Source organism: Tauraco erythrolophus, chromosome 5 (assembly GCF_009769465.1).
Source record: "Tauraco erythrolophus isolate bTauEry1 chromosome 5, bTauEry1.pri, whole genome shotgun sequence".
Taxonomy (NCBI): Eukaryota; Metazoa; Chordata; class Aves; order Musophagiformes; family Musophagidae; genus Tauraco; species Tauraco erythrolophus.
In genome coordinates this window covers 15,635,404-15,660,573 of record NC_141469.1, presented here as the reverse complement: position 1 = coordinate 15,660,573, position 25,170 = coordinate 15,635,404, and the positions used below count along the sequence as shown (strand labels likewise).

Genomic DNA, 25,170 nt, shown 5'->3' with positions numbered 1-25,170 from the left:
CTGGCAAAACCAGGAAAAAAGGTTTCGCAGAATTTGGGAGTGACTGTCAGGAAATGAAGATAAAGACAAGGCTTGCAGGACAGGAAGAACAAGGAAAGGACAGGAAAAAAGCCAAATGGGAGTTCAGCTACACCTGTTTCCAAAAGCCACATTTTCCCATTCATCTCCATGCAATACCCCTCAGAACAACTGCTGGCTAAATATTAAACCCTCCTCCTTTACATACCCAGCTAGAGACCTCAGTAAAACCACAGCGGGCTTCAAGCCCGCTCTCGCACTTTGGGAAGCTGTTAAAAATCCAAGACCTAACTCCAGTGTACATGTAACGTTGTACCTCCCTCAGCAGAAGGGAAGGCTAGCTCCTGGTCAGCAGCTACCTCCAGAATATTTTAAGTGGTTGGAGCAGCACATTGAGCTTGTGAAAGACCAAATACTTCTGTCAGCTCTGCCAAACTGACTACAGCCCTAATGTTTACGAGAAAACTGCCCAGTTGCCTATTAGGCAACGGACCAAGAATATCTATTTTTTCTCTGAAGAAGGGCACTCTCTAGACGAAAAGGGAATCATTTTCTTTCTACCATCTTCAACTTGATTAAGTTACTGGTTTGGGTTTTTTTCCCAGCAAAAATTCTGTAGCTGAATGTAGAGATTTTGGCCTCATCCAAAAACAATTACAGAGCCATCCAGAGTTCAGGCTTACAGTTAATAACTTTTTGCCGTTTCCCAAATATAAAATTCATAAGATGACTTAACACCCAAACCCCAGCTTTCCAACCATTTAAACTAATTAGCAGCACTCACCCAAAATGTACATTTTAGTTAGACCTCTTTTGAAAGTTTTATTCTATTTTTATCTTGCATCTCTCATTGAAGTGACAGGACATTTACAAGTACGTCTTTTTAAATATGGCATAAATGGTCCAAATGAGAATGTTCTCAAACTCATTAATTGTTTTCAAGATTAAAGCAAAATGAGTTAGAACATGTCATTAACATTATGGTAACAGCAAGAGCCCAACTGTTGCTCAATCTGATGAAAACAGATGTCTTTCAGGAATACTGATTTTCAGTATTTTGAAATACTGAACGCAAGCAACCAGCGCAGACATATGCAGATAGCTAGCAGTACAAGGACATGACTGTTTTGCTATCCCACTTGTGCTTAACATGGAATTGCTAAGAATTGAAACTTTTTAATTTCAGATTATTTTTTTTAAGAACTGTTTTTCTAGTGCAGAGTTCCTTTGTTCAAGCTTCTGCTGCATAAATACATACATGGGTATTACATCTGCCATTCGCATGATTTCCAGCTTAATAGTAACACACCAAAAGGAAATATTTAACATCTAGATATGCACTATGTGTTGCAGATCCAAGACAAAAGTAGTTTCCATCCACAGAAAAACAATCTTGTGACGATCTTATTTCCACTGCAGTTCTTAAGCTGTCCATGCCACTCTACAGAGACCGCTTCATAGTTTATGAAATACCTAACACAGATGGACTTCCCAAATTTAAACCAGGGAAGTCCACCCACGCCTGCAGTGCATTTCTGCAGATGTCCCTGTACAACCTCACAAGTAGCTGGAGACTACTGTAGATACGTCCCAGCACATTTCATCTTAGTCCCTGGAAGTATTCCCTGGTAATAAACTTGCATAAGTAAAATTAAGCACAGATTTATCAAAAAGAGGTTTGGCCTTTGAAGAGGAGACAGAGACAATGGGTTGCACCTTAAAAAAAAAAGACATGGGTTAGAGTGTCTTACAGAACAGCTGACAGTAAAACTTCACGTACAACCAAACCCTGCTATCAAAGCTTTAAACTGAGGGGATTATATTCTGCTATCTGAAGTCACATTCTTTTCAAAAGGCCAAAACTGTGGGAGATCCTAAAGACAATACTATCTTCTGAGGGATGAAAAACCAAAAGCAATAGAAGTGAAATAATAATACAAAGAATATCACTACCACAGTATGCCAGAATGGTTTTCGTTCACGGATTGCAATAATCCTTTACGTTAGCTTGCAACGTTTCATACAGATTCACTGATCTGCATAATTCAGTAAAAAACTAATTAACTGAGGGATAGTGGCCACTAACAAAACCAGGTGATATCAGGCCCAGCAGCTTGAGGTGTATGTTAAGACTATGCCTCTGAGTAGTGATAAAACATTTACACAAGTGAAGCAATCGCCATGTGAAAGGGAGAACTGGTAATTAATGCTTACATCCAGATAAATTGCAGAGGAAGAATCTGACATGTGCAAACAGCCACTTTTGCTTATTTAAGCTAATGAGTCACATGATTAATTGCCATACTTTGCATTGTTCAGATAAGGTGTAAAGGTACAAACAAGGAAGAACCTACCAGGACTCTCTACCCGCTTGTAGTGGTAGGGATTGATGCAAACCTCCTTCTGTTTTGAACCAAAGGGAAACTCGCAGCATTCCAGTGGTTTCAGTTCGTGATGGCTCTGCAGGTCCGGCCAGCGCCACACTCTACAGTAAATTACATGTGGTAGCCCTTTCCGGTGCGAAACCTGAAGCCTGCCGTCCAAGGAACGAGGAATTGTGACACAGTTGCTCGGCTGACCAGGACAGCTTAATGCTTTTTCCAGCTCCTCCATAGCACCTTTTTTCTTCTTCAGTTTTTTCACTAATGCGTCAACAGCTTTCTCTGCCCATTTTTCTTCTTCGTCCCCCTGCTTCCATCCCAACAGCCTCTTCACTGCTGGGCTGGTGAAGGAGAACAAACTTGTCACATTCATGGTGACCCCACTGTGGTGATTCCACAGAACCAAGCAGGAGAGACTGTCCTGTTCTTCCACCACCACCAAGGCAGAGCAGATTGTGTCAGTAGTCAAAAGCAGCCTGTTTCAAAAAATGCTGGTCCTTTCTCCTTTTCAGTCCTCCACTCCCAGGAAGGCAGCACTGACATTCCCCCTTGACAGACGTGACCTTCTCATTGTTCTAAACCCTTCCGGCTGAGAAGCTGCAGGAGAGTTATCAGAGGGAGAGTTAAAAAAAAGGATTTAACCTTTTAAATTAACATACAGCAGTTAAAAACATCCCCCCACAACCCGCAAGAGTGGTGTGACCAAAGCCCAATCAACAATAAAAAAAACCCTACAACAAAGCGTTGACAGCCTCCAGAACTGGACTCAAGGCACATCTGATGAAGACTTTTAAGCAGCAGGGCCTGCTGCTGAACCCTGCATATCCCTCTCCCCAAAACAGCTCTGAATAAATGAGGTGATCATCCTGGAAAATAATGACACAGCACAAATAAAACCAAAAGATATTGGGGAGGGAGAGTTGGGGGGTAGAGGGCAGGGGGTAGAGGTAGGTGGTGGGACAATTCCCCATCAGCTCAGTTCCCTCATCCAATTTGCTGTGCGGCCTCAGTGATTTTTCTGCCACGCTTCTAGGGGGACAGCAACTGCATTGCCAGCTTTAAACAGTGCTTCTGCTTGGTGCCCAAGCATGGCCTCAGTTAGTACCATGAGAAGCTTGATCGAAAAAAGCCAAAATACAAAAAGACATGGCTGTATTCCCACACGTACTCCACAAAAGGGCAGAAATCTTGTATTAGAAATGTAGTTCACAGTAAACGTAGCCTAAAACAGCCTCTCAGATTTCATCTTTCTCTGTTAAGTGTGAAGGGCGCTCCCCTCTGCCTATCAGCTGTTGCAACCTTAACCAGAAAAACATCCCAAGTAACCAGTGCAAGATCACTAGCACTCTTTTTTAAAATTTACTTTAGGGAGCAGCTGAAAGCAATATGCTCTAACAGCATTGTACTACCCAGCCCTCTCCAAATTGCCAGTGATGCAGCTCAAAAATCTCTGCACTAGACTTGTGCATACCATGATCTGAAACAAAACCAATACAGCTTCACCTCCGACTTATTTTGAGGAATAAATCAAAAAACAAGAAAGGAAACTAGAAGGATCTTTGCCCTCACTCATCTCACCTGAGAAAGAAAATTCCATCTCCTCATCCCACCGAAAAGCCCTCACAACTCATAAGCAGACTGTGAGGGAAAGATACCACGCACTTACTTCACTGATTACATCCTGACCCTTCCTGCTGCAAAGCCTGCCTCATGCACTCGAGGAAACATGAAGGAGCAGGGAGGAGGAAGAAGTCTTGATAAGAGGATTTTAGATGGCACAGTGGTCCTCAAGTTGAGAGACATGGAACAGGGATGAAGCAATGGGCGAAAAGGAGAAGGAACTCCACATATGAAGAAGCCCCTGCTGTGAGCTGCAAGTTTCGTACTTGCCCCGGCTGGGGGCAGGCAAAAGGCTCTGCCGGGGGAAGTAGGAGAGACTCTGCACTGGCAGGGAGAGGAAAATGAGACAAAGAGCACTAAACCGCTGGTTTTCAAACAGAGCATGAAGACAGACAGGAAACGTATCCTGGACAGGTTGCAGAGGAAAGGGGAAAGGGAAAAGGATATGAATGTGTTTGTTGCCTCTAGAAAGACACAAAACCCCCACCAACCAGCAACCTGTACACACACAGAATAGAAGGTGTCAGCACACCCGTGTCAGACAGAATTTTATAGTTATTCTAAGAAAAGATTGCAGATCTTAAAATTGTAAATGCTATGCCACACTTACAGTGTACGACAGTCAAGAGGGTAACGGTTTCATAGAGTACCACTACACTCAAAGTACTTTAGGCTGAAAACCATCTACTTGATTGAAATTAATTTGTCACTAAAACAATTATCTAATTGCAAAGGCTCAGTTTTATTAGGCTGAATGCATAAACTACATTTACGTGAATAATGATTATGGACTAAGACACAGACCATGTCTACCTGCACTTTGTACTGGTACTTCCCATTTCTTTCATGCTAAGAATTGTATTTGAAGTAATAACGTCAATGCAATGGAAGATTTGCATGAGCCTGGGGCAAATTTAAGAATTTATTTTGTTACCTGGGCACGTGCTATACTGTTAAATGAACTGAAACTCCATTACTGTCACTGACTGTACCTCAGGTATACTTTATCCTTACATGCACTGTAAAACACTCCATTAAAATGCTGTCCTAATTTAAGAACTGTATTAGCAGAACACCAGCACACATGCTTCAGATGTGTTTGTAAGTAACAGAGCTATTCTCAACTCACATACAGTCTGTACCTCAATCAATACTCTAAATATTTTTTCTGTATCTTTCAAACAAAAGATACAACTTGCACACACAAAAGTTACAAGTTTCAGTGGTACATCACCAAGTAATCAAGTCAAGCTTTCTACTTCAGGTCTATTTGAATTAAACAAAAAATAATTAAAAGACTTGAGCTGAAGTTCTAACAAAGAAAGTACAAAGCCTGAATCTCCATCCAAACTTCTTTCAACACTGATAATGAACACAGACACGCTTCTATCTAGGCCTGACCTATTTCCACTATGCTACTTTAAAAATAAGTGGTCAACCTACTTGCTGTGAAAAAGTAAAAAAAAAAAGTCCCATTTATTAAAACCGTATGTTTATACTAGTGCCTGAAAATAAAACCCTAACGTGAGCTAGTACACAAGCTCTGCAAAGCCAAAGATTACATTCAGATGCTGCCCCTAGTAATCAGACCATCGGAAGAGATTTTTTTTCCGAAGTTTTTGGATCAAATCCTGCAACACACACGTCCCACTCCCACATTCACATACTCCAAAACATATTTCACCATCAGAATCAAAGGTATTATCTTCACAGCTGGCATCTCTGTAGCAACAACAGCAGCAAGAAATACGCTGGGAGCAGGAGGAGGAGCATTAGGTACAGTACTTGTCGATACACTTGGAATTAGCGCAGCTCCGCAGGATCTAGCTGGCCACCAGCCTCCAGCCCAAGGACTCCTGCTGAAGTCCTGCCTGCCCCAACAAGGTCTCAGAACACTCCAAGCCCTGAACTGGCCACAAGAGAAAGTAAAGGGGGAGAAAACCCTCAGGCTGCTTTATACTACTCACGATAAACTCCAACACCAGTATTAAGCTTAAAAAAAAAAAAAAAAAAAAAAAAAAAAAGGGGGCAGCGTAGGTGGAGTTTCTAGTTTCCAAGAAGCGGAGAGCGCGTCCGCAGGGCTGAGCCCTTGCCAGTACATTCCGTTTCCCTTTCTGCCACTCTTGGTTTTCGCAGTGCATCATTTCCTGTATTACTTTTGCACAAAGTGGTCTTATCAGCTGGAAGTGCAAAATACAGATTAAACCACGAGTCAGCAGATGACACAGTGCGCGTCTTTCTTCCCCAAATACACATGCCTTTCTGGGAAAGTGGGAGTTAGTATTTCCAACGGCTGAGTGACCACCAGCCCTTGCAGAGTATGTTTATTCATGAGGTATGGGTGAAACAGAAACCTAGGCCAAACAGCAGAATCTCTCTCTAAAAAGCAGCCTGGTATCAGTTTAAAAGAAATTGAGTTGTTACCCACTTATCAGCCACTCTTTACACATCAAAACCCACGCTCTTTTTATTCTGCATTCTGTCAGCTGATGGATGAGTTGGAATCAACAAACTTCTTTTAATCTCAATGCTGCTTTATTTGTCCTCTGTCACTGCTGCTGTCCTTTGTGTAATCTTTGGACTAACACACAAACCTGCATGCAGCTTGTGAGAAGCCTATAAAAAAAAAAAGTAAGCATTATACATACAGCTGTTTAGCCAGTCTTCTATTGAAACAAACGTATTTAGGCAAAATGCCTAAGAGTGAAGTTCTATTTTTCTAGCCCTCAAAGATGAGATAGTTACTCTGTCAGCAACACTAAGCAGACAGTAAAATACTCAATGAGATTGTTTTAAATTCCCACAGGAGATCCCATAGGAAACTGTCCCAGTTTGCATAAATGACTGTTTTTGGTGGGTGGAGAGAGTGAGGACAATTAGATGATCCTCTCCCGGGAAGGGGGGGGAAGTGAAACAAGTTTTGTCCAAGTTTCAGGCAAACAAGAAGTGGTTCTAACTCTCCTACTAATTTCATTATTTGTATTACAGTGATGCAGGCAAAAGGATTCTATTAAATACTTTTAATATATGCTCAGCACAGTTAGACATAAAAGGGGCCAGGAACCACAATGAAGAGAATCTACATAATTGTTAATGGAAAAATCTGTCTAGTCTTTGACTACGTTTTTAAAATTCAATTTATCTTACTCTATTCAATGTACTTTTTCCCAGCATCCATTACTTATTGACAATATAAAGAAATAACAAGCAGAGACATTTTAATTTGCTTTTTAAAAAATATTTAGTAATTTACCTTCTCTGAAAGACATATCTTTTCAGCAACTCATGTACTTAGTACAATATTTAGAGCTTTTTTAAAAAAGGAAAAAAGATCAGATTTTGACATAGAAGCCAGGGAGCTGTCACTTTACTCCTGCAACATCTATTTCCATGTATTACTAAAAAGCATGCAGTCTGAGCAGCTGTAATGCTAGAATGTGTTACAACAGATTGTGCACTAACTTCCTCTGGCTCCCTATTCTTGGCGCAAGCAGCAAAAAGTTTTGATTTCTTTCTTAGAGCAATGTGACTTGTAAAACAAAAAGTCCAGAGTCTTCTGCTGAACTACTCTGTTTTTAATCAAAGAATTCTTTCTTTGCACCTCCTTATGGTAGAAGATCAGATCTTGCTCATCTTGGAAAAACGCATGGAAAGCCAGTAGAAGCCTCAGTGGCATTACAATACACACGCAAAAAGAAAGGAAGTTTAATTTCAAAGTGCTGTAGAACTCATTAGAGAGTTTATACAGAACCTGACTTGGCTTCCCGTGTGTTTCTGAAAAGGACAAGCAGAAAGAAGAAAAAAGAAAATAACTCATAAGTCTTCTTGGCATGATAGAAAGAATTCAAGAAAATACTTAAATATGTTAAAATATGTTAATTTCTGGTGCCTATCATACTGTTTGAGGAAAGAGGAGCACATTGGTGTTGGAAATACTTCAACATACTTAACAGGAGTAGGTAGCTTTTTTCCAGACACTGCATTAGACTCCCTTACTTAGGCCCAGCAAGGGCAAGAAGGATACTTCCAGCCTGTTCTGCTGAAATCCCCTCTAAGACAATTGCTCACGCTATTTGTCTTGGAAGGACAATCCCTCAGCCAATCTCCCATATATCATTGTTCAGCCCACTGAGAAAATCATTTTAGATACCTACGTGCGCCCTTTAGTTCAGCAGATGGTAGGAGAGCAAGAGTGTCAACGTAAAGAGTAGGTGCTGACCGCACCCCAGCTAACTAATGGCAGCCCGTACAGTTTCTTGTAAGAAATATTTAGCTGTTTTCAACAAGGCAGTAATACTTGCCTTTAGAAGAAGGACTTGCACAACTTCTAACTTATTTGATAAGCCAAATCAAATCCATGAGTTCTGAGTGTGACCTGAGCACCGGAGGGCAGATTCACCACTCAAAATGAGACAGAGAGGCCAATGTATGCTTTACTGATGGAGGGGAGGAGGGCGACAGTGGCCCAAACAACAAAACCCCACTGCTCGGTTACTCCAGAGCGTGAAGAAGTAACCTCATACTCTCAATATCTGCCAGTTTCTTCCCAATGCTCACCACAGTTCAAACCAAGTACACAATGTCCGGCCAGTCTCTACAAGGAACCACAACTTTTCTTCCACTCACTTACCCACCCAGCTTCTGGCAGATGAGACGCTGATCCTGGCCCTTGAAGTCTCGATTATCATGATTACAAGAGTAAAACAATGGTGAATTCTTACAGGTTTTCTGGATTTGTACTTTGCCTTCTCAAATTGAAGTTACTAGATTTGAAAGACTTAGGATAACTTCACTGTTGCTTCTCCAGAAAAAATATCTGCTTTCCATATACATTAGAAACTCAATCCTGCGTTAACAATCCAATGGCATATAAGTCTTTACAAGCAAACACATAATTGTGAGAAAAGCTAAAGAACACAGCAAAGGTGCTTTCCCAATTTTAACAGAGATGCATCGACAATTAAATTGGCCATTTTTCTGATTAAGAACACTTCCTCCCAATGCCTTCGCAACTGTTTTGACATATTAAAAACTGTACGCCTGAAAACCAATTTGATTATGTCTTGCATCTACACCTTCACTGAAGCACAGCTCCTGTTTACAAGAAACACTAACACCTGCAGCCTCTGAAACGATCACCATATCCTCAAATTGTGCAGTTTTAACCAGAGTCGAGAAACCATAGTAAATTTCTAGTTTGTACTGCTGAATTTTATTCATTCCTGTTTTCAGATGCACGTGAGACTCCATGAAGCCACGAACTGCCAGCTCTTCCTTTAGCGCCTGCTGGTCTCCTCACCATGCTGATCTGACTTGCCAAGGCTACAGAAAAAACACCAAGTTTGCCATGTTACTTGGTCAGGAAGCCAGAGAAGCCTGGTGCACACCAGGGCTAGTACAAGTAGGACACATCAAAATGTACACCCAGGTGTGGACAAATCCCTTCTGGTGTCGGCAAGCAGCTGGACCGAATCAGATGCGTTATCAAAGATTATCTCTAAAACCTCAACTTAATATTTTAACTGAAGTCAGGAAGGAACTGTAATTTGATGATTCAGTCAAAACTCTGGCACAGATGGGATTACAAAACTATGAACTTCACTAAAATAGCCTATAAGATGAATGCAGTGCTGTGAACCACAAAACTTGCCAGGATGGTGTTCCTGAGGTTTGTTTTTTTTCTAAATGCTATGAAGGAGGAGACTCTTCATTTTTCGCACTCTCTCAAAGCTGAAGGCCTTTTAAAGAAATCCTCAAATTAAGACGAAACATTCAAAAGAAAAAATTATCGAAACAAACAGTCATCAAGAGACAGAACGAATTACCAGCCATCACAGTGGGTATTTAATTGTGGATCTTTGGGGCAAGTTTATGCACTTCATTTGTGTTGTGGGATATTTAAACTCCACACATTGTCCCACCAAACACCAGGAGCACTCAGGAGTAAAGGAGCAGGCAAGGAGCTTAGTCACCATAGTCATATGATGAAGGCCAAGTCCTGAAAAATGCTGAACAACCTATAGACCAGTTTGGAGCACTGGCTATGGCTTTGTGAACGTGGGATATCCACAGAGATACCCATGACTAGTCTTGTTAGTAAAGCAAGTTGGAAGTCCTTTTCTAAAAGGTCAAAAAGCTGGGGAAAACAGGGGGTTTTTTCCCCTTTCATCACAAAACTCCTGTGTAACTCCCTTTTTCCACAAAGACCATTCCCTTTCCTGACTTTTTGAACTGTCTTTAGAAAACAGGTGCTGTTTACAACAATAACAAACACACATCTGTGTGGGTGTGTTAATACACACAAAGGCAGGATAACTGAAACCTCTTCCTATATTTAGATCTGTCTGGTCAGCTCTAATTGCATAATTTAATCAAAACCCTCTCCAACGGAAACACATCCATATTCATCACAGGCATCAAAGGAAACATCTTTACAAACTATATCCTTTTACAAACCAACACATGGTCCCACGCCACTTGTCCAATTGTTGAATTCCTCCTTTGGGAAGGGCATGGAATTTTATTTCTTTTTATCAGCTGAAAAAAGCATTTCCCTCCAATTCATCAGCACAGGGTGGGAGGAACTTCCTTCACAGGTGAGATGGGGAAAATTTACTGACATGTCACTTTCAGAGATTTTTTTTTTCTTTTTTAAGTAGTTAAAACATACATTTGCAGCATAAAGGGAAATCTTTGGAAACAAAAACGCCCATCACCACTCAGGCTTCAAAACTTTTGAATAAAGTTCAAAATGCAAGATGTGTTTTGTTTTCACAAAATAGCACAGCATAACACAGCCTGCACGGATTTACAGAGGGGTTTGTCAGCCCCAGCCAGTGTAGTGCTACAATGGGGTATTTTTAAGGAGGGAACCCCACCAAACGCACTCCAGTTATGCTCAGCTTAGGCAAGCCATTCCTCTTACAAATGATTCATTTTACCAAGAGCATGCACCAATACAGTTACATCAGCTACATTAAACCACTTCTAAAGACTGTGACCCAGACCTCATTTATCAGAGATTAAGTAAAGATGTTAAATTACAGCTCAAGATCCCCAGTTTTAAAGCAGAGTATTTCACCAAAGTAAGAGACAACAAAAGCTGAGAATTACTCACTAATAAGTGTTATTAGGTGGAGCCTCAGCAAAGCAGAATAAACTGATGAAAATTAAACCAAAAGAAGTAATGGCATTAAAATAAATAGATAAATCTTTTCAGATTAGTCCCCCATCCACCATTTATACACTTGCAATAAGAACAGCCTCTTCAGTTTGCCAATATTGAAGACATTTCAATGCATTTCATGAGATGCACTCTTTCCTTTTAAAAAAGGATTCCTCTAGCTTTCTTCTTTTCTGCCTTATTTGCAAAAACTAAGGAGGTATTTTTTGCCTTTAAAACACAGTATCTTCATCATGCCTTTAAAATGCTAAGAGGCAGAGTGAAGGATCTAGGTTAAATTTTGTGAAGTGCCCTGCAATTCACAACTACCATTCTGGACAAAGAAAGTGTTTGAAGATGATACAGCTTTCCAAGCCAAGTTTATACAACCCAGAAACAAACATCAAGATTTGCCAGACTTCCACCGTCCAATGAAACGTTGTTTAATTACAGCATGCAATTAGTGGCCTTCTGAGAACCGGGACTGAACTTCAGATGACACCCTGTTCTTGGTTCCCGGGACAGTGAGCAGCAGCTGCACTACCACATGGCAGCAGATACTCCCTGGCAGTATCTTGGTATTTACGAAGCCAACTGATCTCACCAGACCCTTTACAAATGGAAGGAGCCAAGATCTCAGCTTTTTAAGACGCCCCTTCAGCTTACACACAGGAAAATGAGACTCTCTAAAGATTACAATTTACAGGCAGATACAGATTTATAGGGATCCCCCTGAGATCAGGTCAAGGAAACTCTGGGTTCATGTTTCAAATACACCAGCAAACACAGATCTAGGTTGATCAAGGCCTTTACTGGCATGTGAGATAAGTCTGAGCTTACCCATGCTAAAAAATTGAACTGACTTTACCTACACCCCAATGTAATCTTAAAACAGGGTACGATTTCATCAATATTTTAGAACTATACTTGTGGAAGAATAAAGCTGTTGACACACAGCTACGAAGGCATTTACATGGTCTCTTACTTTTACAAATGTTTCATCCAGATAATTAGTCTACGGAACCAACGGAACAATTCTTGGTTCAACCAAAGACCGGGCATTAGAAGCACTAGGTTTCCCCTGAACCAGCAGGCACAGTTGGAACAAAACAGGTATTGCATGTTACTGTGGAGGCCAACAACCTTCCAGTCAACAGCTGGTTCACCAATGAATTCTAAAAGCTCTGTTCTCAGGAGCGTTTTAATCCGAAGAAGTCTACTGACTGCAACTGAATGTGCTATCAGTGCAATTTTTTCCTGCCAGACCTAAGCCTGTAAAGCCTTGTCAACAGGAGGAGTACTGTCACAGAGAGCGCTGGGCTGCTTCTCAGGAGACACAGCTCCCATTTCCTTTGGGCAAGCCACTACCTCACATGAAGCCTTAGCTTCTCCTGCTAACAGGAGGAGAACAAAACTCTTGAAAGCTACTGATTAAGAGACAAGTATTAGACAAAGAAAGCCTGAGAGGTGACCACCGGCACAAAACATTTGCTGGCAGGATGACACCAAGAGAGGTCTGTGAGAGCACGTGCCATTGTCCCAAGGAACACCTCCACACCACGGAGGAAGAGGGCAGTAAGTCACTTGGCCAGAGGCAGCTTGCCCTGAGCAAGAACCAATGACCACCGCAGCGAGAGGCCAAAAGGGCAAAGGCACTGGGGCTGAGACTGGAGCATGTGCTGGCGCTACCGGACTCATTGCAGCCAACAAACGTGGCTCCTAACTACTGCCGACAGGGAACAACCAAGCAGACCCAGAAGTCACAGACACGCCTCTCCCCTTCCAAAAGCACAAAACGAGGGTGCACTCATATGTGAAGAGTTAGAGAGATCCAAAAAACTGCAGGATGAGGCCAAAGCAGCTGTCACAGCCCTGTGCCAGAACATCTGCAGAATCTCACGTCAAACTGTTTTCTCATATTCCTGAGATCAAGGCTTCGGAGGGTTTTGTACAAAGGCTTCAACCCACGTATAGGAACTGTAGTTCATACAGGACTGGAGAAATGCATAGCTTGAAAGGAAGTGGGAGATATCCTCCTACATTGCTTACTGGCAATACGGAAGTTTTACAACACGAGAAAATGGCTGTAATCTATCTATCTGATCTCCTGGTTATCTGTAAGCTTTTTATGATTTTGGAAGAGGAATCAAGCCACATAAAGAAATAATCATTTCCCTTTTCTTATCTGCAAGCTTCTATTATTAACAGAGCCTATATGACTCTGTATATGGAATTAAGGCAACTTTTAATTCATTTCACCATAATTTTCCAAGACCAGTTTAAAGTTTCAAAATTCATGTTTTGCAAAGTTGCAGTACTGCAACCTTACAGGTGAGATACCAAAACACGCTATTTACCAATAGCTCCGCACAGCCGACAGCAGGCTAGCTAAAACAGCCATAACGCTTCCCAAATTTTCCACTGCTGCCTGCTACTGAACAAACAGTCATAGCTGTTCTAGTACAGAGGACAGAAGGACTGCAAGCCCCGAATATGTTGCAAAGTGAGACTGCAATCAACTTCCAGGACTTGCAGCTTTCCAAGATTACTTAGCTCTAGGTTGAAAGCTAGTGCACAAAAAGAGCATACAAAGATTTCAGACTCCTTATATTTAAGCTGACAGTCCAGTTGCCTTTATTTCTGGGGCTGAAACCAGTACTCCCCACTTCCAGAGCTAACAAGCCTTTAGGCTCAAATGACCCTGACTGCTGGCCTGGAAGACTGAGAGCCCTTGTGTCCCAAGATAGAGGCAGCAAGAAGCTAGGCAAAGGTGTGATGGAAACTCACCTGTATTCAGGAATACAAGACTTCAGCCAAAGCAGCCTGCCACCAGTGTTCCCAGTTCACAAACCACAGCAGATGCACCGGGTCTGACCATGAGCAAGAGTTGTAGCTGATAAACTAGTGGGGACAAGGGCAAAGGGAACAGTTATCCAGTAAATTGTAGCATATAGCCCTGGAGTGTTTATGCCAGTTATGTTAGGTGATGTTTCCTGAACAGGACGAAATTTCAAAGCAGCCTATAGTCAAGCCAGAAAAACATCTCTAATATAGGTTGCAGTTCATACTAACAAAACAGCACTCGATCAGAAAAGCTTGTTTAAGTGTTCCTCCCCATCCATCCTCCCTCACCCCCCATAAAATACACTGTATCATTAATCATTGTCGTTCTGCTGCCAATGTAACTACACTGGGGCTTTGTGACTGACGTAACTGTTGGCAGTCCAACCTCACCATGCTAATCACCAACATAAGTATCTGGGAAAAAACCCTGTAAATTAGACCTTTCCTTGGCAAGCATATGAAGGAAGTCTTCATCTGGGAGTACTACAGTACTCGTTTATAACTAGCTACCTTCAACAGCTGCCTTGGGCCAGCAAGGTCACAGGTCCACAGGCAAACGCACAACTCTAATGGCTTGCTCCCACCCAAAGAGAAAAGGTTTCCCTTTACTCCCTTGTGCCAGCTTTCATATTCCAACATAATTTCCCCTCTGCTTACAGTCTGTCAGCCAATTCACCTTCCTAACCTGGCAAAAACAACAACAAAAAATGTTCTGCAGAACAGCTGGATCTGCTCAGAGCAGGATGAGCACCAGTCACCCAGCCAGCATATGCAAAGAAATCTGTGGCTGGGTTGAGAGGAGCCAAACTTTCAAGAGTTCTCTCTATCTTGTGGAGCTGCCACCCCCCTGATTTTAAATGATATCCAGGACAAAGATTAGCTCACACTCAGACATGAGTACTTCAGTCTATGTGCAAAACCTCGTCTCATCCCCAGAGCAATGAGCTCTGCCGTAGCTGGTTCTGAATAACTACAAGCTCTAGCAAGCGCTTCAACCCCCCTCTACTACCACTGTCTTCTGCTCTAGATAACTAAGAGTAAACTTCAGAAAAAAGAAGAGTGATTTCACATCCATCTGTCCAAAAATACCACACACTACAGAGTCTCAAGCTGAAAGTATCTATAAAGTATTCTCCAGATGAAATCTAATATGACACATTACAGAAACTATAATTACGTTATCTTAAGTTTTTAAGTTAATAAAGACAAAGACTTTTCCTTTGGCTACTCCATCCAAGCGGAAGCACTCAACACTGACACTAGCTAGCATGGATAATAAAGGGCCTGTTATTAAGTATGCCCGACTGTAAAGCCAGCAGCGGGCAAAATGGCAAAATAGGAAACTCTTATAGCCGAGATGACAACCTGTACGTAAGCCAGGCTTCCTGAGACAACAAGGTCAACATTCATTCACATTTTTCAAAATAGTGTCGTTCGTCACTGCATCCACCAGGTAATTAGCAGAACAGAGACGAAGACATAAGCAATGTCTGGTTTAATTCTCTCTCTCCCCCCTCAGTGATAAAAAGGCTTAAGTGTCTGATGACAAGAGCAAAGACCAAGAGACTGTGTGAAGGGGGATGAAACTCTGGTCCTGAATGTTGGAGAGTCATGGTGAGATCTCAGCCAAGCCACGAGTTGAGTCTCTACTTCCCTCATTTCCCTCTTTCCTCCCTGTGCAGAGAAGCACACACCTTAGATGCGCTTGAGATTCCTGAAAGACTACACATTTGAAATTAAACCAGTGTAATCACATTATGCATTTAATAATCCCTAAAGCCATCGGGTACATGTTGTCAGATCTACGAGAAGGTCTAAGCAAATTTCAATTCTACTTTCATAGCTGTTGTGACAAAACAATAATGCTGTTGTCATACAACTGGAAAAAAAAAAAGATCCATCTGGACATGGTCCTGGGCAACCAAGATGACCCTGCTTGAGCAGGGCATTGGACTAGACGACCTCCTCCAGAGGTCCCCTCCAATCTCAACCATCCTGTGATTTTGTGAAGTTCTTAAAACAATCACCTGCTAATCATTTGAAAAAAGAATGTGGTCCATATCACAAAAAACAATTGGTTCAGGAAAAGCAGATAGAACTCTGTTTGCCTCGGCACAAACACAAAATCACATTGAGTGCTTCTAGGTAGAGGTAGGGACTGAACTCTATTTGCCATGCACAGGCAGAGCCACACGACAACTTGTTTTTAAAGTATTACGGCATTTTCATCAGGAAGTCAAACTCAATGGATTCAGTTCTGTTAATCAAAAATCATACATTTCAGCAGAGGACAGATTTGTCCAGAATTCTACAATGAATAGACTCCCACGAATTATGAAGAAAATCTCCATCAGATCACTTTGTTTCCCTGATTTTGACCACTTCACCAAGTCCTAGTTAAAATGGCCTGTGACCTTACTGTACTTCTTTTAAGAATTTCAAATACAAACCAGGGAGAGCAGAAGGCAAAGCAGAGAAAATCATGAGAAATAACCCCTCTCCAAATTTTACATAACTTTTAGAATATTTTCAAAGCACCCAGAAGTCTTCGGAGTTGCCTCACTCATCCTTCCTTCACTGCTTGCACCCTTGAAGTTTGGCTTCATGTATGGCTCTGTTCCATCACAATGCAAGTCCTCATCACTGTCACCTTGCTTCACATACAGCTGTGGCAAGGAGCCACTTTTCCACTCCTTTTTTTCCACTGCTTGTGAGTTACTGAGCGGTTCTGATTTACAGAGGTTTCCATACCATGCCTATCACTACAGCACCAGATACCTTAAGCAACCATGACTAACCCTTGTCATGTTCACGTACTGTTTGTCTCCCAGCCTACCTTCACAGCCAAGATGGATTATTTTAATACACATGCAGAAAGGTCAATAGAAAAAAAAAAAAAAAATCATCAGATAACTTGTACTAACCTGAAGAAAGTCCTCCCTAGGTTAAAATAAAATCAAACCAAAACAGCCTTCCCCAAAGCAGATTTCAGTCAGGAAACCACTATAGTCATAAAAATATGTTAAATTGCACAATGGAGCATTCAGATACCACAAGAAAGACCCTTCATCAAATAGAAGTGTGTTTTATTGATAAGCCAGTTTTAGTTAACTTTTCAGGACCTGTGAGCAGAATCTACAGTCCTAAGCAGGTGCTAGCGGCCTAACTTGAAAGTATCTTTCTTGTTTCATACAACACAGCTCAGAAACCCTTGGGGAAAAAGACAACTGGCCAACACTGAGCAAAGGTGCTCTGCCAACTTTTCTGTCCTACCAAAACACTACCAGAGTTTGTTTTGCAACATCTTGGGAGGGCTAGAAAGAGAAAAAGGAGAAAGTTAAAAACCAATAAACAACAAAAAACCCAACCTGTACACTTTTGCTATTCTTCAGCTTTATAATTTACAGGGACACCACAGAGAATTAAACCATCAAGTGAAACAGCAGGAGATGTCAGTTCCACAGCACCTTCTGTCCTCTCTCTCTCACACATACATTCCCAAATTTGCCTTGGAGGAAATTTTTGAGAGTACTCTCTCCACGGTGTCAGAAAATACAGCTAGTTACAAGCCACGTATTTTGTCCCTCAACATGTCAGCTGAATGAAAGTCCTTACTAGTAGGATACACATAAGACAGCAAAGACATTTGATTAATTCCTCCCACGTCAATATCCAAACGAAACCTAACAGATACAAAGGTGAAATATACTGGTGGAATAAAGTCAAATATGCAACTCATTAACAGCATCTGACCAAACAGCAGATGTTTCCTCCCCCTATCATCCTTAGAAACACATTTAAGTGGAAGCCACAATTTGTTGCAACATGATTCTCCAGTTATTTACTTCATCTTTAACCAAAACTGGTTTTATGCTTTTAAGCATTTAAGAAGCATTTAAGTATTTATATATAAACAGTTATTACATACACACACCTTGAAAAATTTACAGGCTCTTCTCAACTATATATAGGCTTAGTCCAACTTTATCTGATCCAAATAATATAACTTTCAACAGCAGTGAATGTTATTTTAGGCAATTATATGTGCACATGCATATGTGAACAGCATACCCACCAAGTGTGAATAATTCTACATACGTACCAGCATAAGAATAAGATATCTTTAAGAGTCTCACGCCCTGGTTTCACCATACTACACCAGACAGAAGGTTGCTATTATTGTCAATGCCTTAAAATGCTTGAAATCGGAAGTATGAAATGATTTACAAGAAAAATATCCTCAGTAAATCAGTCTTTCAAGTAAACACAGAAGAATGAGGTATTAATTCTCAAGACTGAACAAAGTAAGGAAGAAAAGTGAGCAAATGTATGATCAACTATGGTCACTGCATGCCCCAAGCAATCTGAGCATAAAGGATTCTTTGAATTCATAGAAAACTTTTTGACCTGCTACATAAGTGCCAAGTGTTAGCTCTGTGTGCACATACGCTTTTTTTTGCTTTCATCTACCTCGACAAGTTTTTAAACATGTACATCAGTCTTGCAAACTCTGTAGAAGAAACCCTGTAACACCATAAATCCTGAAATCCAACTTCTACTGAGGCAAAAAATTTGTATTAGGAGGATACATTTCCAGCTTCCCCTCTAATGATAGTTCTGAGCACTGAAAGAAGAAGGTCCATCAGTCCAAGCTGAAGGGCAGACGTGATTCTTACACCCATGCTGGGGATAGAAGCAAGGAGACAGTGAAAACTGTCATGATTCTGTCTATAATCACTTCAGCATTGTAAAAAAATTTCAATGGGTATCTTATTTCCAAGTTACCCAATATTAGATTGATAGTCCACAGATCACTTTGATGTGGATTGGCATTTTAACGACAATAACTTGCAAGTTAAATACTTCTGAATACCATTAAGTGCTATAATTCAGGCTGTCTATACTGACTTATTCAGACAGTCTCATCTGCTGCCATGTCGGGGAGAGTGTTCCCTTTATAAGCACAGAAATACAAAACAATGCTTCAGAAATCACTGGCAAACCACATTAATGATTTGCTTACATGCCAAGTCAACATAATAGTTGCCTTTGGATGATACTGCTTTGAACAGTGCCTAAATGTAATGACTTCTTTAAAGGCATGTTTAAAAATAATTTGTTTTCCTCCTTGTACTCTAGACTTCGCCTGTGCACGCTAGTGAACGGGTGGGGGAAGAACAAAATGAGAAAGACTGGTGACATCTATCCTAATATCACTCTCCCAAGTGGACACCCCATACTGAAGTAAAACTGACACACAGTCCAGAACAACTAGAGAGCTAGGTTAGAATGAACCAATCATGCAAGTGACCAGAACAGCTGTACCGGTCAGGTTCCCTGCATTGGCAAGTCTAGACGGGAAAAAAGGTTTCAACTCTTGATCTAAACTCATCTTTTACGCAGTCTCCCAAGACACAGCACTCACAAGAAGAGCACAACTGAGGAAAGGAATGCGTACTTGCAGAACCCGCCTCGTAATTTAATGATGGCTCAACCCAGCAGCTGTCACACACAGCACCACTATCAGGGGGCAGCACACAGCTGTGGTTGCACAGCTGTACCACAGCTGTACAACACTTCCACCATAGCAATCCCAGTGCCACACTACCTGATGCGCATTGTTACCGTGTTCCCTAAAATTTAAAAAAAAAAAAAAAAAATAAATGGACTCACCTACACAACTCAGCAGAGCTCAGCCTTAATGTGCGCTGAATACTTGACCTCATGCAGTCTAATGAGAAGTGGTGTGCTCGATCTTTGTTCCTATTCAACTGTGAGGCACTTCCAAAGCCAACACATGCAGGCATAAAACTGAAGCAGGGAGAAATCCTGTACGATCTGAGTTCATTCTGGAAAATGCTTTACAATCCTTGAAATTTATTTTATGAAATGTCTGGCTTTTCCATCCTGTTCAAAACCAAAGCCACCCCCGACTCAAATACACACACAACCGAAAAGCTTCTGTAATGCAAATTAACATTTGTCCGAGGAGGAGGATAGGGATCTTTGTGGCAGCCACTAGCAGCCAAGAGCGTCCTTCTCCTCACCCCTCAATCCACCCTCTGGAAAGCCCTTCACAAAAGGCACAACCTCACATTTTCTCCGGTTATTCTGAATCTTGAAGAATAGAGACATTCTAATGGAAACAGTTACACAACAGCCTGCAGGGATACAACTCTATTAATAAAAAAGTATCAATTTAAAATAACGTCTTTCCCATCCCAAGCGAAAAATCACTGTTCCAACATGAAAATCCCCTACACTCTTCTGACCTTACGCCGTTGTAGCTCAACCAAAACAGCTAGAGAAGCACAAGATGCCTGCGCTTAAGATGAGCCTTTAAGTCACCAGAATTTCAAGCCACGCTTGCCAATTTGGTGTTTATGTTTTAAACTCGAATTTTGTGTTCAGTAAACTTCAAAGATAAGCTTCTAGGAACTGCATATCATCTTTACTAAGACTTGTATGCGTTCAATTTTTTGAGGCACTGCTACACACAGAAGACCGACCAGTGGAAGAATACTAGTCTGCAGCTACCACAGGGAAACAAATGAAGTTTTCATGGGCAGAACAGACCTCTCCCCACTCTGAAAGCATAACTGGGTGAGTTTGTCATCAAAACCAAAACCAGAAATTAAAAATAAAATAAAATAAAAAACCCACAGAAACCATTAGTCGAATCACTTCATTAACGATAAAGCAATTTGTGAAATCAGATTTTCATTTTCGCAGATTTTCTGGCTCTCTCTTCAATGAGGTCGTTTCATGCATTCATCTTCATCGCCACAGCAGAGAGAGCTCCAATATCCATGTGTTACAAGACACTGTACCCAAGAGCGAGCTTTAATTCTTTTACTTGCCACTCGGAAAGCACCTTAGCTAAAGCACATCCTGTTGAGATGCAACTGAACCTGGAGGCTAATGGATCTCTCACCACTAGCGACCATTTATTTTCTCTGCATCTCTTGTATCCCTCAAAATGATTTTTTTAGGTACATTTGTGACTAAAAATAAGAGACGTTTCTTTCTTGGCTGGGAGAAGCTCAGGAGATGGAGTGCAGAGTTCACACCAACTCAGGTATGAAGAGTTTAACCCCTAATACATGCAAAACCCTTAAGTCACCAAGCAGCACAATGACTAGTAGGAAGAAGAGAAAGGAATTTTAGCAGGATTTTCCCAAAGCACTTCATAGTGATTTTATCAGCAGAAACAGCAAGACCTAAGACGTTTCACATACAATAAGTGTTTTACTATCTGTGGCATGCTACTTTCTAAGCTACTTAGAGCAGAAACATGAATCTGAAGCCCCAGTGGTCTTCACTAAGAAAAGCAGAGTGACCTATGCCAACTCATATTCAAAATTACAGTCTATGTTCTAAAATAAGTTTGGTCATGTAGTTCAAGATATGATTAAGATGTTCTGTCTTATACAAGAATTGAGATCTACAGGAACATTTCAACAGGCAGTTACAAACTTTAGCAGCATAAAAACACTAGGGAAAAAAGGCCCAAAGGACAAGCTTGTTTGCCTGTTTGTCCCTTTGATATCTGATAGCACAATCTGCAGGTAAAGCCTAGCTGATTTTGAGGTGTGAGAAAGGATATATAAAATTCAGAGATATTCACTCACAACCACTTCCCTCACACACCCCCCTCCAAGCTGCACATGCCTTCATGCACTTCAGTTGCTAATGACTGCAAGGAAGAGGTTAAGAGTCAATCTAAATTGGTTCAGATTCATTCTTCACAGGGCCGCAAGCTTTAATTTCAACTACTCTTTGCATAACTTAAATAATAAACACGGTGCTCTCTTTATTTGATTCTTAAACCATCCATATCTGAAGCACAATGGGACATGTCACAGACACTTGCTTTGCTGCCCTCATAATATGGTTTAATTATGATGACTGAACTAACGGGCTCACATCATAGACTTTTACAGGTTGACCCCGTGTCATCCTGATGTATCATTTTGCACCAGTTCAGTGCTGTAAATCAATTTAAGATCTCCGGCAGGTTGAAAAGGCTGGTAATGATGCTTTCTCTGCAGTCTCTGGGGACTCCACATTATACACAACTTACATTATTTATAAAGCTGAGATGATGCCTCCATTAGGCTTTTAAGTCTACTCAAATGAGGTTTTATTTCACACACACAACTTGCGCTTCATAGAGCAGAACACTGGCTATATGTAATATGCAGTGCATTCATGCTTCAATTTTTAAAAAAAATAATATCACAACTCCTTCAGTTTATAAATTGAAATCAACAAAACTCATCATTTAATCTGAATAATTTCCCAAATTTCGGAAACACAAGTAGTACTTTTATTAACCTCTGTATTGCTTTTCTGCACATCCAACTCTGCTTTGTGTTCAAACTACAGAGGAAGAGCAAAGACTAAATTCATCCGCTTTCAAACATTTGATTCGATAGTTAATACTTATACAGAAACAGAAAGATCTCCATCTGTTTATTCAGTCATTTTTCTCAGATGTACCAGATCATCAAATCTTCAAGGGTACACAAAAAGGTAAGTTGAACAGGACAGAGTAGGAAAAAATGTATTTGATTACATACCCAATAGTCAATGAGATCAAAACCGAAGCAAGGACAAAACCCTATCCTTAGGGTAACCTGATCATGTCTTGAACTGATCCTCTCTGGTAGCTGTGAAAGTCTTCTGGATCATCCAAATCAAGGGGAATTTCTCTCAAGCACCTACTTACAGTCTAAAGTAAATTGCAAGATTTCACCCCTAAGACCGGAGCGAGAACTTCAAAAAGGGCTAGGTATCTTCCATTTTCACACTGATGCTCTTCCAGTCTCAGTAAAGAAGCAAGCACTTCAAACTTGCACTAAAACCCAATGAGAACCTCAAAAGCTTCATAGCGCTGCCCTCCAGTTCAATGGAAAAATAAAACTTACAACTAATAAACTCGTCTCCCATAATTCAGCAGAGTAATTAGTGACAAGTAAAAGCAGAAAGTTAAGTCTATGTTAACACCTCAGGTTCCCTCACACGATTTGCTCCCATTGTTTGACAGGACAAGGCGCAGCCAGTTAGACACACGAACACCAGCAGAATTCAGACACACGCTGCAAAGAAAAGTGGTCTCTGTGGGCCGGGTTAGCTTCGGCTTTCAGTCTTATTCTTCGGTGCTGCTTAAAAAAAACATCTAGCTATTCCAGAAAAAAAACTAAACGGTTTCCTCCTTTTGACTTCTCCTCTGCGTGCAGAAGAGATTTGAACTACCAGCTATGATGTGTTTGAAACACAGCTTTTTCCTAAGCATGTTAGTTTCAAGATGCCGTATCTTAAACCGCTGACATCCACTAAACACTGACATGTTTCAGGCAACGATCCTTCCCATTTGCTTGTATCTGACACACACATCTACTTTTACGCCTCCCCACCTGGATCCAACAATACCTCTCCTTCCCCAAATAAAACTGTTACCTTTTCACATGCAGCGAGCATCATTTTCTCCTACAATACACCAAAATAATACGCTCTAATTATTCATATAATGTAAAGGCGAGCTGTAAGGTCAGAGCACGCATCTTCTTCAGATTGATCTACTAACAAAAGAGCAAGAACAGCAACCCTTCCTCAGTCGGAACTCGTACCGACTTCAGTTTATAAAAAAAAAAAAAAGAGTCAGGATTTGGCCCAGATCCTTTCAAATGCATGACTGAATATTTCCACACCAGTACATTTTAATAAGCTTTAAAGATCTATATTCAGGATAAGATTATTTGGCTGTAGAGCCCAAGTATATGAAGAAACTACATTAAGGAGGGGAAAATCTTATGCATCCAAACCTTCTAATTGGAAAGGGGAAAAAAAAAAAAGTGAACTTTCCTTGACCTCTAAGCAGAGATTTGTCATTAAAAAAAAAAAAAAAAAAAAGAGGGGAGGGGGGCTGCGGAAAGAAAGGAAGGGAAGAAAAAATAAATAATATCGAACGGACGGGGACACAGGCCGGCCGCGGTAGGAGGCGAAAGGCTTCGCCCCCGCAAAAACAAAGCGGGGCACTTGCCCCGGCCGGCCGGGGCTCCGCCGCGTCCCCCCGCGGGGCGCACAATGGGCACGGGGACGGGCGGCGGCCGCGGCGCAGCCCCACGGCCCCGGCACGGGCGCCGCCGAGGAGAAGGGCGGCTTCCCGGTGGGGAAGGGCTCTCCCTCCCGCCGGGCCCGACGCGGCACCTACCCACAAACTTCGAGTCGGGAGCGGCCGGCGGGGAAGCGGCCCCGGGTCTCCCGCGGGCTGCCGGAGGGACGCCATCATGCCGGGGAGGAGCGGAGGAGCGCAGAGCCGCGCTCCCTTCGCGGCGCGGAGAAGCCGCTCCCCGCACCCCGCCCCGGGGCCGGGGACCACCGGAGGGGAAAGGGGAGCCGGGAGGGGGGGAGGAGGAGGACGAGGAGGAGGGCGGCGCGCGCACGGCCGCCCGGCGGGGGCGGCGGGGAGAGGCGGGGAGGCGCGAAGTTGTTACCGGCTGCCGGGCGGTGCGGGGAGGGGGGACGTGCCGAGTGCCGAGCACCGAGCCGGCCGGGGGCTCGCGCTGCCTCCGCGCCGGGATCGATCCGGTCTCGCCGGCGTCAGGCAGTCGGGGCCGCCCCGCCGCCGCTCGCGCCGCCGCCAGCGCGCGGCTCGCCGGCACACCGCGCGCGCTCACACGCTCCCTCCCTCCCTCCTCCCTTCCCTCCCTCCCGCACCGGCCCGGCAAGGGATCCTCTCCAAATTACCGCCCCCGCCGCGCCCCGCTAGGAGCGCTGCGCCCGCCGCCGGCAGGCGGCCGCCCCGCGGGCGCGGCCCCGGTAGCGGGAGCGCGGCGAGGCGCTGTGGTGGCTTTATTCTCCCCACCCCGTCTCCCGCCGCGCCGTCCCGGTGTCGTAGCGCCGAGGGCCCGGGCTCGGCCACGTTGGCGCGGCGGCCCTCGGGGCTGGCGGAGGTTTAAAAGGCGCTTCTTTACCCGCTGGAGCGGGGCTGGGATGCTCCGGCAGCTGGAGCTCGAAGGAAAGCTCCAAATACTGTGAGACTTGCACTCAAAGTTAATTCCTGTAACACTCTGATCGAACTGGATTTCATCCTGCCTCTTGCTTACAGGTGGCTCACTCCCTGACGTACTGGATTCCCAA

The 25,170-nt window shown here is 42.6% G+C and overlaps 1 protein-coding gene across 1 annotated transcript in view; it reads right to left on the bottom strand.

Annotated features, from left to right (window-relative positions):
* Positions 1 to 24,547, bottom strand: part of SMAD1 (SMAD family member 1) — a 46,710-nt gene extending 22,163 nt beyond the window's left edge. Inside the window, exons 1-2 of the mRNA XM_086612529.1 lie at positions 24,525 to 24,547; positions 2,373 to 2,996 (exon numbers count right to left, since the gene is read on the bottom strand). Coding sequence (XP_086468655.1) covers positions 2,373 to 2,772 — 400 coding nt within the window. The 5' untranslated portion in view covers positions 2,773 to 2,996; positions 24,525 to 24,547. The remainder of the gene's footprint in view (positions 1 to 2,372; positions 2,997 to 24,524) is intronic.
* Positions 24,548 to 25,170: the final 623 nt, after the last annotated feature.